The sequence below is a fragment of the Pangasianodon hypophthalmus genome, chromosome 18 (genome assembly GCF_027358585.1).
Source record: "Pangasianodon hypophthalmus isolate fPanHyp1 chromosome 18, fPanHyp1.pri, whole genome shotgun sequence".
Classification (NCBI taxonomy): Eukaryota; Metazoa; Chordata; class Actinopteri; order Siluriformes; family Pangasiidae; genus Pangasianodon; species Pangasianodon hypophthalmus.
This window is the reverse complement of record NC_069727.1, coordinates 5066263-5082561: the sequence shown is the minus strand read 5'-3', so window position 1 is coordinate 5082561 and position 16299 is coordinate 5066263. Positions and strand designations below refer to the sequence as shown.

At 38.5% G+C, this 16299-nt stretch overlaps 1 protein-coding gene across 10 annotated transcripts in view; it reads left to right on the top strand.

The window, feature by feature from the left end:
* Window positions 1-16299, top strand: part of erc1b (ELKS/RAB6-interacting/CAST family member 1b) — a 205380-nt gene that overhangs the window by 137611 nt on the left and 51470 nt on the right. For all 10 annotated transcript variants that reach the window (XM_053241656.1, XM_053241657.1, XM_053241659.1 and 7 more), the window contains one exon: window positions 11726-11873. In XM_053241656.1, coding sequence (XP_053097631.1) covers window positions 11726-11873 — 148 coding nt within the window. The remainder of the gene's footprint in view (window positions 1-11725; window positions 11874-16299) is intronic.

Sequence of the window (16299 nt, the reverse complement as noted above, 5' to 3'; positions counted from 1 at the left end):
GTGAAGAGTGTGAAATCCCTGCGATGAACACTGGAAAAGATTAACTGCTTCATCTCCCTGTTTTACAACATTCTGTGGATAAAACTGCCATGCATGTTTGGTTTTATGTACCATGTAATATTTTATTAAAATATGTTATGGAACTTATCTGTGCATTTATGATGGACGGGTTAACAATGATCAGGGTTGGGGGATGAGGATGTATGGGGAGTTGAATGTCATTCACAGATGTGCTAAAGTCAGATGTAGGGCCTCTCCCTTAACAAAGTGTCTGAAATACTGCCATCTCTGGTGGGGGGAAGAGAGACGGTCATAAAGAAGAGCAGTAAAAGACTGACAGGGCTAAACTCAGGCCTGTGTAGGACCTCTCCAGTGCGGTCATAAATAATGCTGGTCCAATGAGGAAAGCAGCAGGTTGCTTCACGAAGCCTTAAACCAGGCTCAACTCATCACTTGGAGATGTTTGAGCTGTATCACTGGTGTGGATATGCACCTCTGGCTTTCCAGGTCTGGTAGCTGTGGGTTTAATGAAGGGCATCTGTGTGTGTTTTATAGCATTCTGTGTGGTGTGCTGGTGGAAACTAGGCTGTGGCCGGTGGTGCCTGGGGGCATTTCATTTTGGTCTGTGGTATGCTCACCCCAAACACCCCCCCGTTTCTGTTTACTAAACCACCGCTTCATCTATCCACTCACTGATCTAACCAGCCCTTAAATGCGATCCACATGAGCATGATTTGGGCTTGAGGATCTTTTTATCATGTTGACGAGCATAAGAAAGATTTTATGTCCAGAACAGTATGTGTGTAATAAAGGTGACCACATAATTCCCGGATTCCTTACAGATTGTGCCATCATGGGAAAGGTTTTTGCATTGCCATAAGAAGGGAGTCTAGATTAGTCTGTCTTTACCAAGCTGTTGTTGAAGTGTGCTGCATGCGAGTTTTCCTGACTTTGATGGTGTCTTTGGAGTGGAATGGGGCCTCTGTACTCTATATCTAGACATTCTGTTGCATGACATTTTGTGGCAGACATGATAATATCCAGCCATGGCCACAAAGACGAGCTGGCTTAGAGGGTCTATGCTCATCATACCTCAGCAGTGTCTTCACCTTTATATGCGGCTGTCTGGTTTTACACAGACAAGTCAGTCTCTAGGTAAAGTTTGCCTTTGAGCTTTATAAATCAGTAATTTGGCATTTGCCTTCATCACCATTCAGGCCTGCTAAATTTTCTCCAGGCCTCGAAAGACAGGAATGATTAAAGGGAGGTGACCTACTCAGCTTAGCAGAGCCAAGTATAGCTGTGTAAGGAGAAGTCACCGAATATTTCTTCACCCTAATGAGAGGCCATAATCACCAACTTGGAACAATCTGGTCACAGAGGACACCCCAACTCTAATCACTGTTATGGGTCAAGACCTTATGCTGTCCACCTTGACCAGTCTCACCTGCTACCACATAAAGTTTAACCAATCTCATCTGCTTATACAGAAAGTTTGACCAATCTCTCGCTCCCACACAGTTTGATCAATCCCTGCTTCTGCAAAAAGTTTGACCAATCTCTGCTCCTGCAGAAAGCTTGACTAATCCCACCCTCCCCTGAAGAAAGTTTAATCAACCCCTTTCAACTATACAGAAAGTTTGACCAATCCCACCCGCTCCTGCAGAAACTTTGACCAATCCCACCCACTCCTGCAGAAACTTTGACCAATCCCACCCACTCCTGCAGAAACTTTGACCAACCCCACCCACTCCTGCAGAAACTTTGACCAATCCCACCTGCTCCTGCAGAAACTTTGACCAATCCCACCTGCTCCTGCAGAAACTTTCACCAATCCGTCCTGCTTCTTTGGAAAATTTGACCAATCCAAGCCACTCCCATGACTAGTCCTAGAATATTCTAGGATGAATCCCAATCCGATTGCAACTTTCATTGATCAGTTCGCATTGGTTGGACATGGTTCTTTACATGACCGCCTTTTGGTTTTTTTTTCTTTTTTTTTTTCTGGTGTTCCAAAGAATGACGTTTTTTATGCATAAGCACTCAAACAGGATTTTGTTCAAAACCAGTCCCCACTCCCCTGCTGGGCACAGACCCATTCTCACTGTGGTGTGCATTTGAATGCTGAAAGAACATGTGGACTGAAGTCATATCATATGCAATGCTCCAGCAACTAATTATTGAACACAGATCACAGAGTCTACAGTTACGTTCTTAACTACCATTGAACTTGTGCAATTTGAACTGACTTTAATTTAACACAGCAGTGGTATTTCAGCAGAAAGTCACCATTCTTTATAAATTATCGTCTTTGTCCTTGACATGTTATTTACAATGGAAATTCTTAAGCCGACCAGCTGTGGCAAAAACATCTCAATAACCCACATTGTAGTTATGTCATAAGCCATAAGTTGCATATCCCACTAAGCTGCTGCATTCAGCCAACAGCGTTGGGAGGCTGGCTTAAGGACCGTATGTCTCACTGACATGTTTAATCCTTTGTTTGGGGTCCCATGGTGAAGCTTCCATGTTCTCCTTCCGTGTTTTCCTTAGCCTAGTGTCTCCACTCCCCTAGATAGGAGGCATCTTTCCTCTCCATCTGTTTCAGTAATGGCTTCCACAGGTGGATCTGCTTCATGAGGTTTATATCCCAGGAAGGTACTTCGGTCTCGCCCTCGCTGTCTCCCTCTTGTGTTTTGGGTAGCAGCCCCAGCTGTTTTTCACACAATGTGTTGCCATAGGAACAAGCACTTCCGAAGGCTCCAGTGAATGCAAATGGTGCGTGTCTATGGTGTGCATCTGTGGTCAAGCTCTGTCTAGCGCATCTGAAGCGTTCGTCACTCGACTGCTTCTCTTCCTACGCTCTTCCTTTAATTTTGCTGTGGCTTTGTGGGTATAACACTCCTGTAAGTGTGTGTTGTGACCAACGCTTATCCACATGTGTTTTTAAACATAAAACCTGGGATATTATCGCATACCTTTACCAGTTATGTTGAGGCTTTGCGTAAATCGTGGCATGAAAGTCTGGTCGCACTGAATGCGAGTTACCTCAGCATTTGATTTACACTTGTCAGCTGCTCTTGCATAATAATTTGCATTAATGAACACATCCTTTTTTTCTCTGATTTCCATGGATACTAAAACAGTGTTAATTTGTCTGAAATGACCTTTTATGAATTAAATGCTTTAATAAGAATTAAGTTGTTTTGTATTCAGATTTTCATCTGGAGGGTTTTTGTTTTTTGTTTATTTTCTTTTCTTTTGTTTATTATTAATGCCAAACACTTGAGTTTATTTTTTTCATCTTGTGCTTTCCCTTTACATCATATTCTACTGATGTGTAAACAAAGAAGGCATCCCACACTGATTGTATCTTTAATCTGATAAAATATTTCATGGAATTTCCTTGGACTCCACCGTCTCCTTAATTTCTAAATTTCATTCATTTCCTTTTTTTCCCGCCTGTTTTTTGACTTTCCACCTCTTAAGAGATTTGCATGGCAGTCTAACAGAATGAGTCCTAGTACGTTATCGTCTTTCTTGTTCACACAAGAGCCCTCTCTGTAATTTTTGCAAGAATTGTGCCAGGTCTCGTCCTGGTCCATTGCTGTGTAATTCTCTCCAGGATTTGATTTTGACACATTTGCAGTTTAAAAGCAGCTTAATTTTTGTGATGCTGTAAAAAATCATGCAGTGAAACAGGTTTCACAAGAGTTTCTTGAAAGATGGTTGAAATAAAATGCAAAACCATTACCGTTTATTTTGTACATAGCACAAGACGCAAGAGGCAGCAAGAATTACATACCAACTCCCTCACTTTCTCTCTCTCTCTCTCACACACACACACACTCTGGTGATATGATCTGTGCAGCACTGTATTGTCAGGGTGTGTGTGTGTGTGTGTGTGTGTGTGTGTGTGTGTGTGTGTGTGTGTAATTGTCCCCATGGGAGGCTGAGCTGCTGGAGATAGCAGCAGAGTGTGGCATGTTTGTGTGTGGTTGGGAGAGGCAGAGATGCGCTGGTCTGCTGCTATCAGCGTTAATTAAGGTCGGTCTGTCAGCCTCAGGAAGAAGAGCTGATAAGTGCTGAGCTCCTCTGAGGGCAAAGGGTATGCAGTAAAGGGTGTGTGAACATCCGTGTATGTATGTGAATGTGCTGAGGTGAAATATTTCCATGTCTGTGTGTGCCCTAATACTTTAAGTGTTAATCATATTTCTCTGTTTGATCACACTTTGCGTGAAGCACACTTTGCTTGTGTGTGTGTGTGTGTGTGTGTGTGTGTGTGAGAAACAGAATATGCTGCCTCTCTTCCCTGAAGTTGATTGTTTTCTAATAACACTTTCTGAAGTGCTTTATTCCTCTTATACCACAACAAGTTGTCAGTGATTGCAATTTTTAATAATTAAAGATGGGCACTGCGTACTTTTAATATGTTTATACTTACAACGTTGTACAATCGTTTAGTTAATAAGTCGTCTGTCCTGAAGATTGTACCATGGCGGAAAACAGTTACAAAGTGCTGGCACTGGAGACTCCTTCCTCCTTCCATAAATGTTGAATAAACGTTTCCTTACAGAAAGCAGATGTTGAGCGTCCACCACACAAGTCCCTGTGCAGGTTGTTACTATCTACACTATCTACACTATGAGTGCATTCATATAACCCTTGGGATTTTATTTATTTATTTATTTGTTTGTTTGTTTATTTATTAAGTTTTCCCTTGGGGGGGGGGTTATAGAAAATGAATTAACACCTGACCAATCAGATTTGAGACTTTGTATTTATAAAAAGAATAATCCAAACCTCCACATTGGGTTTATTTACTTGTTGGTGCTATTTATATTAGATTTTTCTGGCATAGCAGATGAAAATTAAGTGCCACAGGAGAGGTATTACTGTATAGTGCAAATACCCATAGTGTCAGCCTGACAGCTCCACAGTTGAATTTACTGCTCTTCATGGGTCAGTATTAGCTTTAATAGAGGAAGAGTGGATGATTTTTTTTAATGTGTCTTTAATGTGTCGTGTGGTTCCTCCAGTGAGTGAACACGGAGCCAGATCAGACATTTAAAACAGGTTATTATTAAAGCTGAAAGTCCTCCGAGCCCCGAGGCAGAGATGAGCAGTTAGTGGGCAGCAGATGCTATATTTCTCCTTTACTTCTCTCTCTCACACACACACTTGCATGTCACCCCATGTTACTTTCACACCCTTGTAAAATCATGCCCAGTGAATAATGTTAGAGTGAGTTAGAGTTTTATTTTTATTTATTTTCTGTGCTGGTGCTACACCAACACTCAGTTTGTTTAACACATCTGCACTTATATATTATTTTTACGTGCTAGATGAGGCAGTATCAAGTAGAACTTGTTGACTGATTCCCTTGATAACGCGTTACAGACTCTTCCCTCACAGCTTATTGGTTTTCTTCCAAATTCCTCAACCCCAAATTAAGGTCTGAGTTCAGTGAACATCTCAATGAGGTGTTAAAAGAAGGACGGGGCTTAGATTCTCTGTTGATATGTGGCTTATATACAGGATTATGTTTAGTCTAAATTTGGCTGTTTGCCTTCTCTGTAAGTCTTCTCTCTAAACAACTTTCATAATGAAGTGTAGGTTTAATATAGCACTTTTATTTTTGAATTCAGAATCTGAAAGTGTCTAAAAAGATTAGAAAGTCAAAACAAAGTATAACAGAACAAAGTTCTTGACATTTATATAAACACTTGTTCTGTTTGGGACAAAAGTAGAAAAATTAGATCATATCTTTATTGCTTTAAGAAATTTAAATCAAGATATATCAGCTCATTTTCTACTCTCAAACAGAACAAGTGTTTATATAAATGTCAGGAACGTTGTACTGATTAGTACGAGTATGAGCAGACGCATGCACATGCTCGGCACCCAGCGTTCTTTTGGCCTCCTCACAACAAGCTTACTTTTTCCCCTTTTTCTTTACCTCAGTCTGTTCATCTTAATTTTATTTTCTTATGTCCTGTTGTCTTTCTGTCTTGTTATATTTTTTCATACATTTTTGCCATTTTTTTTCACTCATTGCTTCGTAAAATGAGAAATTATTTATTAACCACAACTTGAAGATCATCCCTGATTCAGGCGTCATAGTTGTATTTGATTTAAAATGTAAAAGGGTGTTTGTGTGTTCTTAACCTTGCAGTTAGTTTGAAGTTAGAATTTCAACTAGAATTGATTAATTTAATTTATTGAATTAGATTTTAGAGTTTCTCTAATCAGGTTTTGTTTGCTTTTTCATCATGCATCTGAAAACATTTTAAAATGCATTTAATTATGTCATGTGTCATAACAGAGTCACTCAAACTGTAAGCAAACTGAGCTTCATGTTAGCTTCTGTATGTTGAGGTGGCACACACTGAGACACATGGATATGCAGAAATGTAAATTAAACCTCAAACAATTGAGAAACTGCAAGTACTCCAACGTGCACTGGATACTATGCTGTTAAAATGTTAACACTTTTCAGTGGAGCTGTTGTTTTACGTTCCGTCGCTGCAAATTAGGTGTAAAAGTACATTTGAATTAGCTTGGTATTTTTTGATAAAGTACATCATGAGAAAAGCTAGCATTCGGTTTTGCTGTTGTTCCTGACTTTCTCTGCAGTTTATCTTCCTTTATGAGCATGAATTTCCCTCTGCCTCAGACAGAACAGAGCTAAAAGCAGTAATGTTTCGGATGGTGAAGAGCCTGCATAAGGAAGAACAGATGAGAGAGATAGTGAGGGGGAAATGAGTCTGAATGGATGAGTGTTTATCACTCAGGTGGGAAGTGTGGAGAGATTGAGAACTTCTCTCATTAAGCCGTTAACGGCGGGTGAAGAGCTAGTTGACCCCATAACCCCATCAACACTTCATTTTGTATCCTCTTCAGAGCAGTAGTTACAATTCCCAGAAACTTTCACGGCCCTGTTTTCTTTCACATTTGGACATATTAATGTAACTGCGCTTTCCTCCTTTTCCCATCCACTCGTCAGTCTACACATGGAGCCGTATTTATCAAGCATCTCAGAGCAAGAGGTCTGATCCTCATGAGCGAATGAATTAAGGGCTGCGTACTTCAATATGAAAAGGGCAAGTTTCATTATGGATTAATGCTATTAGTTTGAGGCCCCGTTCACGCATGTATGGACCCTATATTACCGCTCCATTTATTTAAAAAATAAATAAATAAATAAAAATCCACATGAAAACACTCATAGTAACACGCCAAAATTAAGAGCAGCGCGTTAAGCTCTAGAGAAGACGAAATTTGGACAAACATCAACAAAAAGTTCTAAAACAGGAAGCAGTTTGTGGACTGCCGATGAGATGGAACTACTGCTTTTAAGGTTACACTTGAATACAAAGTCTACAAGGCAACAACCTGGGTCAAGTTTCCCAAAAGCATCTCAGCATGGAGATCACTGGTAAATGGATGATTAAATGGTAGAGCAAGCATCACATTGAATGCTCTCTCTCTCAGTTAAAAAGGTTCTTAACTTTACGATGCTTTTGGGAAGCCTGGCCCTGGTCCGTAGCTGTCATAAATGGAGTCCTACACTGTTGTAATGCACGTAAAACTGCAATGCGCAGGTTTACTATGATGTCAGCATTCTCAAAAATATATGTTTTTTTCCTGTCCACACACAAGCAGTGTAAATGTCGAAAGGTTTTCAGAAACCTTTGTTTTCAGTGACCCAAAAAAAAGGCCATTTTTGTGTGGACGGGATGCCAAAATGCAGAGGAAAGAAAACTATTTTCAAAAATATCAGTATACGTGTAGAAGGTGTTTGAGTTGCCAGAGTTTATAGCTATAAAGTAACAAGTGAGAAATGAGAAATGGGTGAAGCCTGACTTGCTCGTTCTTTGCTTCAGTAGGTTTGGTAGTGTATGTCATTGTATAGTGATCTTATAACCTCAGAATATTTGTTTATGTGAAGGTTTTAGCGTATGTGTATCCCAACACACAGTAGCTACACGCGCATGCAAAAAATACCACAGGTCTGAATTCACTCTTTACATGGACCTGAAACATGCTGCTCTGTTTATGTGAATATAACGTGTAACTAGAGCCAAATATACACACAACATTACACTAACACTGAGGACCTTGTGACTGCTGGAGTGTAACAGGTGGCTAACAATCAGTTTTCAGCAAGTGTCACTCAGCAAATCATACCACCAATGTCCTAATTAAACATACAAACAGTAAAGAATTATTAACGTTCTGTACTATTTTCTTTCTAAATATTCCAACCGTAAAATCATTTTTACCTTTGTTTCCTCACAGAATTTTTCTGTTTAATGAATTATAAATTTTTTTGCTGGTAGGAAAAACATGAATCTGTTTTATACCTCAGTCAGTTTTGAATGAGGTATACACAAGAAGGTTTTTAAGCTTTATTTGTAAAGCACATTAAATCAAAGTACTGTACATACAATGAACAGAAAGTAAACGTAATACAGACAAGGCATATCCTTTAAATAATCCAAAAGCTAGCATATAAAGATGTTCTGAGTAAGAACTTGAATAAGAATAAACAGCTGTCTTTGTACAGCAGATTTCATGTATTTAAATGTAGCTCAAGGTGTTTTACAACAATAAGTAAACAATGAACCAGAAAAAAATATTAAAAGAAATGAAAGAAAGTAGGTCAATAATAATAAAAATAAATGTACAAGAAATAAAATTTAAAAAAATTGCAAAATAAAGTGAAAAAGCCAACAGCAATTAAAATAATGTGATAATTAACAAATTATTTTGAACATAAACAAAGCTATTTTCTAATTAGCTTGTGTTTTCACACTAGCAAGTGACAATGCAACTAGTGAGTATTCATTTCCTGTGTGTGTGTCACGCAGAGTGGCGGTGAATGATGGATAGAGCAACAAGTAACATTTTAATTAAGTCTTTCTCAATTCTATGCAAATGAAGCATGACAATGAAAATCAACAAATTCAAACCATTGTGTGGAGTAAATTCCTCAGGCAGTTATTCTGTGTGTATGTGTTATGTTTTCTCCACCGAAACCTGTGGAACAATACAAGTCCACCAGCCAGAAAGTGCCAGAGAAACGAGACGGCGCTTCACTGTATTTCCCCTCTCCCATTGTTCAGGCTATGAATTTCTGTCCTCTTATTTCTCCTTCAGCCATTTTTGTCGATCTTTAGCATTCACGCCTCGTCCATTTATCCGTGCGAGCTGCAGGATGCTCATCATGGCTGCACGGGGAGGTTGTGGAGCAGAAGCGGAGCTCCATTTATCCTGAGTAAACTGTCTGTACGTGAGGCCAGCTGGTGCCTGTGGTCTGGAGCTGACCATAATGAGTGTTGCTAGTCAGGAGGTCAGTGTATTAAAAGGCGGTTCTGAGAGAACGTGCCGGTGGTGAGGAGCCTGTTGGAACATCACCAGAGCTCATTTATTAGTTTACACTACAGCACAGTGGTTTAGGCAGCACTGGGTAGCCTGTGTGTGTGCGTGTGTGTGTGTGTGTGTGTGTGTGTGTGTGTGTGTGTGTGTGTGTGTGTGTGTGTATACACCACCATATTTTTACTTTGTTTGATGGTTGAAATGATTGAACTCAAACAAATGTAGGATTAATCAAGTCTGCTGGCCACAAATAGTGACGAGGATAAACCTTGTTTAGGAGTGTGTGAGAGAATAGATGCTCTGTATTGCCTGGGTGTTTACACAGAATTAACAAGACATACTTAATCATTATGGCCATGATGTACTGAGAGAAACTGCATAGCACTCAGTACTGTGTGTGTGTGTGTGTGTGTGTGTGTGTGTGTGTGTGTGCGCGCAAGAGAATCATGATTTTCCATTGTATGCGTGTGCATGTATATCTGCACTTTATATCTGTGTTGTCAGACAGAAGCTTCTCACAGTCTGTTCATCATTCAGATGGTTAAAGTTGTGAGATATAGCTAGTGACTGAGACTCACGGTTTGTCTAGCTGACATTCCCTTTACTTATATCAGAATGAAACTTAACTGTCACAAATTCGGGAGGATGTAAACATGAGGCTAACTTTTATTAAGAGTCCAAATCAGCAGGCAGAATTATGGTAATTACAGAATATAATTACAGAGCAGAAAAATTAAATGATCAGGTAATCATTAGCTAAAATTTTTTTTTAATTTTATTAGAATTTACAAATAAGACAATGTTCAGACCTTCACCGAGCAGTTTGTCAAAATATATCATGGAATCAGACAAGTGCATATTTTTATATACATATTTATAGATAAAGCATCTCTTAAAGATAAGACTAGATAAAAAGAGATCAGTCATGCACGTATTATTAAATTAATTTATATTAATAAATTAAAACAATTAGTATTTCATCATGACTCATTACGCTATCTAATACAGTTCTATATATGAACTACATAACGCTGTTTTTAGGATATAAACATTTCAACAATGTATGATTCTTTGCAGAGATTTTAAAAAGATATTAAAGACTTTTTTACTGCATGACGTTGGCTTAATTGGCATACATGTACAAATTTATGTGTAGCAATAATTAGCCGTTTCATTTTATATGAAGTGAAAGTGCAAGCAAAATCTGCATTTTTGCTGTGATGCCTTTATTATAAAGGCAGAATAACTGTGTAAACAATAAATCTTCTGAATTCTCATTTCTCTCAGATGTATGGGTGAATTACTCCATGTGAAGACTTCATATTACAAAGATTACAATTTAATTTCTCTCATCATACATCTTGTGATGTATGAACTGGAAGCTTTTGGAATTTTTTGACTTGCAAAGGTTTTTGACCAGAGCATTAACAGAGAAAAAGTGAGCTCAAGAAGGAAAAACAGTTTATAGACAGAATAAAGCGAAAGGCAGGTAGAGAGGTCAGGGTTAGAAATGGAGAGGGAAAGAACTGCAGCAGAGAGGTGTGTGGAGAGGAAAAAGTCACAGAAGAAGCCTGCAGTGATGGAAAACAGAAGAGGGTGGATCAGCTAGACACACACTGAGCTGACAGTGTTCTCTCAGCCTCGCCGGCAATACTCTGGAAGTCATCATGGCCTCCACGGCTGCTGCACACGTTCCCCTGCCTCCGCTATCAGCTTTTTCCATCTCCGCTGTCAGAGAGGGCGAGCAGCACGTCGCTGCACTTTCTCCCAGTTTCTGCAACTGAACCTGACCCCAGAGCTCATACTGAGGATTCTGGAGCCCACTAATACAGCTGTGGCTGTGTAGGCAGCTCTAGAAGTATTGGCACCCTTCAGAAGAGTGAGCCGGAAAAATTGTGGCATAAAATGAGGCCTATACATTCAAATTTCTTCTCAATAAAAGAAACTAAAAACTTTCCTAAGAGAAAAATAATTCTTAATGAATACTGTTTTTTTTTTCTTTCTTTGTAACAGCAAGAACAATTATTTAAGGTTCTGTGTCATCTATGAAAAAAATTCTCTATTAACTCTTGTTGCCTTTGACCAAATATGAGGTTGAACACATGTCGAATAATGATAAGTAGAATAATAATAACAATAATAATAATAACAACAACATATTTTATATATAATATATATATACAATACACACATTTCTGGCTTGTTTGATTATGAAAGTTTTTTTTATTTTTATAAACGTAAATGTTCATTAGTGAGTGTGAAAACTGGAAACATATTTCTCTAGGGTACTGTACTAGGTCAGTGGGTGAAATTATTGATGAAGTGAATTTTTTCCTCCACACAGACAGGAGGCGCTACTGGCAGCCATCAGCGAGAAAGACGCCAACATCGCACTCCTGGAGCTGTCCTCCTCTAAAAAGAAGAAGACTCAGGAAGAAGTGGCTCTGCTGAAGAGGGAGAAAGACAGATTGGTGCAGCAGCTCAAACAGCAGGTAAAATCACACAGCTGTCTATTCTGGAATCTGAGATTGAGGCTTTGTGAACAATCTGGCAAGCACTTGGCTGAAACAGAGATAAGAGTGCGGTTCATTTGCAAGAGTGCTCACTGATAAGTTCACAGGTTACTCTGTAACTCTTGGAAAGTGTTCATTAACCCACTTAGAACTGTTTCCTCTTCCAACTGATTATCATTCATGTGTTAATTAGGGGATAAAATGAAAAACAGCTTGAAATTGAAACAGAAAATATAGAGAGGAATAGACCGAAGATTAGAACACGCTAATATGATACAGATGTACGACCTCAGATCCATTTGGCAGAACAGCTTTACAATTACTCACCTTCTCTTCAGGTCTCAGTAAACCCTCAGAGGGGTCTCTCTCTCTCTCACACACACACACACACACACACACACACACCGGAGCTGGAACTAAAATTAGTACTTTGTTGAATATCTTTGTAGGGGCTTTGTATTTTAGTATTATTTAAATAAAAAATAAAAAATTACACAATTACATTTCAATCAACAGATTCACATGTATTTTTTTTTACTTCTTACATTTTCATTTTGATACAAATCTCAAAGATTATGTCTCAGTTTTTTCTTTTACTGAGATACCTGTTTAATTACATTTCTGTTCATTTTAGCTTTATATAATACATATATTTGTGACAATTCTGACAAACAGGGATTATTTGTTTGAATTTCCTATAAAAGAAGTAATAGTAAAAAGCTACAAATACTAATCTCACTCTTACCCCTTTTCTTAGCCTTTGTATCTTTTTATTCTATCATTATTATTATTATTATTATTAAATACTTTAGTATGTTTGTGTGGACACTTTAACTTTCATTCATTTAAGCACATCTTTGACTTTTAATTGTCAGATCATGTTATATTTTTTAACAAACAAGATGTACAAGACAAGATAATAGTCTTGCTGAATAAGTATCGTCTTATTAGAAATGAGTATGATCTTGTATTAGTTTTTGACAATGGATAAAATTAGAGCCGACTCAGACTTTTGACATGCAGATAGACACATACAGTATACACATATACTTACACAGAAAGATTCAAAATGATCTCTCCACATTAATTTCAGTTTCCTGTTGTCTGTACATTAAAAAACTTCTCTTCCTTGCACACGCAGTGCAACACAACACATGTAATAGCCATACATTAAAAAGATGAAAGATTGCATGTGAGCTCTTCATTTAAAAATTCATACAATGGTTTTATGACTCGCTGTGTGATTTAGTCCCTTTAATGAGTGCATTTTAACAAAGAGAGTGCAGTGTTCTCTTCTGTGCTTTCTTGCACTGGTTTAGTGAACATAATGTACAAAAACGTCTGCACTGGTCATCAGATTATTATAAACATGTATTACCACTGTATATGATCACATAAAGTTTGTTATTGCAGACTGCAATGGCATTTTCACTCCTACACTCACTAGCAGTTGGAACTTTCATATATTTGTCCCTTTAAAAACTACTAAACTACTAAGCTAAACTGAAGCACTTCACTTACAAACATACCTGACTTACACAAAACCCCAGTTGTGTTTATTCTGTTAAACTCTTTCACACAAAAATTGCTTACATTTAAAATATAATACAGTATAAATATAATAAAAATCAACCCTAACAAAAGTACAATCATGCCTCTTTATATGTAAACATCTCCAGTTCCAGAAAAATCTTTTCTAAATTACAGTTCCAACATTTTTCCTTTTGTTACAGGATTGGATTGAATCCGTTCTTTCCCCCTCTGATACCCGAGCCATCATTTTTATTTTTTTTTATTTCTGGTATCGGGCTGATACTGAACCTGGGTATTTTTAACCAATGCCAGAACGTGTGCTGCTGCCTGAAAACACACCCTTGATGCACTCTGGTGCAAAGATATGCTTTGTGTGCATGTCCATTGTAAAAGAGCACTTTGATTAACATGATTAGAGCGGCACCGCTGGGGTATGAAGGGGGGCTTCCGTTAGAAAAAATGCTCTAAGCTAGTGACCTTATGCCATGTTTAAAATAGAACTCTGTCATACCATTTGGTAAAATCTCCTAAAACCCCATCTGCGCCTTGGACGACCCCACTTGGGGTCGCGACCCAAAGGTTAAGAACCTATGCCCTATTAGAGCTCTGTCTCTTCCTCTTTTTTTAATGAAAACAGAAAGGTCCAGTCCTACTCCTTTATATTTCACTCCTTTAAACTTAAGGTCAGTCGAAAGGATAGGAGCAGAGAACAACATTTTCTCATTATTGCAAGTTTCCTGCGTGGTTTACTTTTAAAATGTTAATATTTCACCTGCTGAGTAATTAGACGTCTTCAGTATTCTTTTAAGTGATATTTATTTTTTAGAATTTAATTAAAATTTGTTGGAGGGCTGATATGAACGTAACTCCAGAGGAATTGACATCACCACAGTGTCATTGTTTTAACATTGGTGTCAAAGGTAATGATTGACAGGAGTTGAGTGTAACCCGGTTACATGCTTAACTGACTCGTAACTTTCTGACCATGCTTTCTGACCAATTAGCAGTGAATTCCTACAGTTAAATTACAGGCATTTTGGTTGATCCAGTCGTACATATCAGGTTAAAGCATGTAGTGCTGGTAGTTGTTAAGTAATTAAAGCTTTTTTCTTTCACTCCTGCTAGTCTTTAAATTGTTCTTACATTGTGGCATTATTACAGTCTTGAAACTGAGCTATAACCACGTTATTATCAGTCTGTGTAGGAGAATGACCGCTACAACACATTTTTTGTCACTTTTATCCCATTGTTCACCTAAAAGCAGTCCTGGCTTCGAGCCTGTACAGTTACTCCCACCTGCAAGGGAGTCCATGAAATATTTGATATATAAAATGTACCATCTTTACCCCCACACACAGCGAAGAAGCTGCATTAATCCGCAGCATTACAGCGAAGCATGATGCAGCCCATTAATCATTCTCCAGGCCCTCCTGTTCAAATTTGACATCTTTATGACACCCCAGTGGCCTAGTGGGTCTCTCAGGCTGCACAGTGGTCTTTCTGTCTCACGTGTGAGGTGTGGGATGGTTAGTGTGGTCTGCATCATAATGCTCAGCCTCCGTCTGATGGATCACAGCAGAGACTTCCTGACTTTTCCCATGTTAACTGTATGTCAGCATACTGTGTGTGTGTGTGTGTGTGTGTGTGTGTGTGTGTGTGTGTGTGTGTACAGTGGGGAGTTCAGGTTTCTTATATCAGTAGTCGTTTCAGGGTCCATGCGAGTGTTTGTTTTGTGTTAGCTATATATGTTCTCAAGGGCAGCTAAATGCTTCATGTGACTTGTGTGTGTGTGTGTGTGTGTGTGTGTGTGTGTGTGTGTGTGTGTGTGTTGCATGAGGTGTGAGGAATGTGTGTGTGGCAGTGTGTGTATTTAATGGACTGTGGCTGATCTGACATGGTTCAGAGAGAAAGAGGAATGGTGTTGATCTATGACTCTGTGACTATGTTTTTAAACCGTGTGCTGGAGTGGCAGACGAGCTCGTTGTTTCGTTTAGCTGTATGAAACCACTGCTTAAAAAAATAAGTAAATAAAAAATAAAAATTCATTAATTTTGTAGCTGCTAAACAGTTACACTAAGGTTGTGACATTTTGGAAGAACAGAATGTAATAGAATGGAATAGAGCAGAATGGAATGTGGAGGAATGAATTGGAATGGAATGGAAAAGAACAGAATATAATGGACTGGAATGGAATAGAGCAGAATGGAATGTGGAGGAATGAATTGGAATGGAATGGAAAAGAACAGAATGTAATGGACTGGAATGGAATAGAGCAGAATGGAATGTGGAGGAATGAACTGGAATGGAATGGAAAAGAACAGAATGGAATAGAGTAGAATGGAATGTTTAGGAATGAATGGAATGGAATAGAGCAGAATATAATAGAATGGAATGGAATAGAGCAGAATGGAATGTGGAGGAATGAATTGGAATGGAATGGAAAAGAACAGAATGTAATGGACTGGAATGGAATAGAGCAGAATGGAATGTGGAGGAATGAATTGGAATGGAATGGAAAAGAACAGAATGTAATGGACTGGAATGGAATAGAGCAGAATGGAATGTGGAGGAATGAACTGGAATGGAATGGAAAAGAACAGAATGGAATAGAGTAGAATGGAATGTTTAGGAATGAATGGAATGGAATAGAGCAGAATATAATAGAATGGAATGGAATAGAGCAGAATGGAATGTGGAGGAATGGAATGGAACAGAATGGAATGGAACAGAATGGAATGGGGAGGAATGTGTGCTTTAAGTTGTTCTATCTTGAATTTGTTCTTTACTGTTACGGTAAGATTCTGACTCTTGTTTATCTACTTGAGTCAGTTGGCTGTAGATTCTCGCCCCTAGATTTGCTGTATTTTATGTT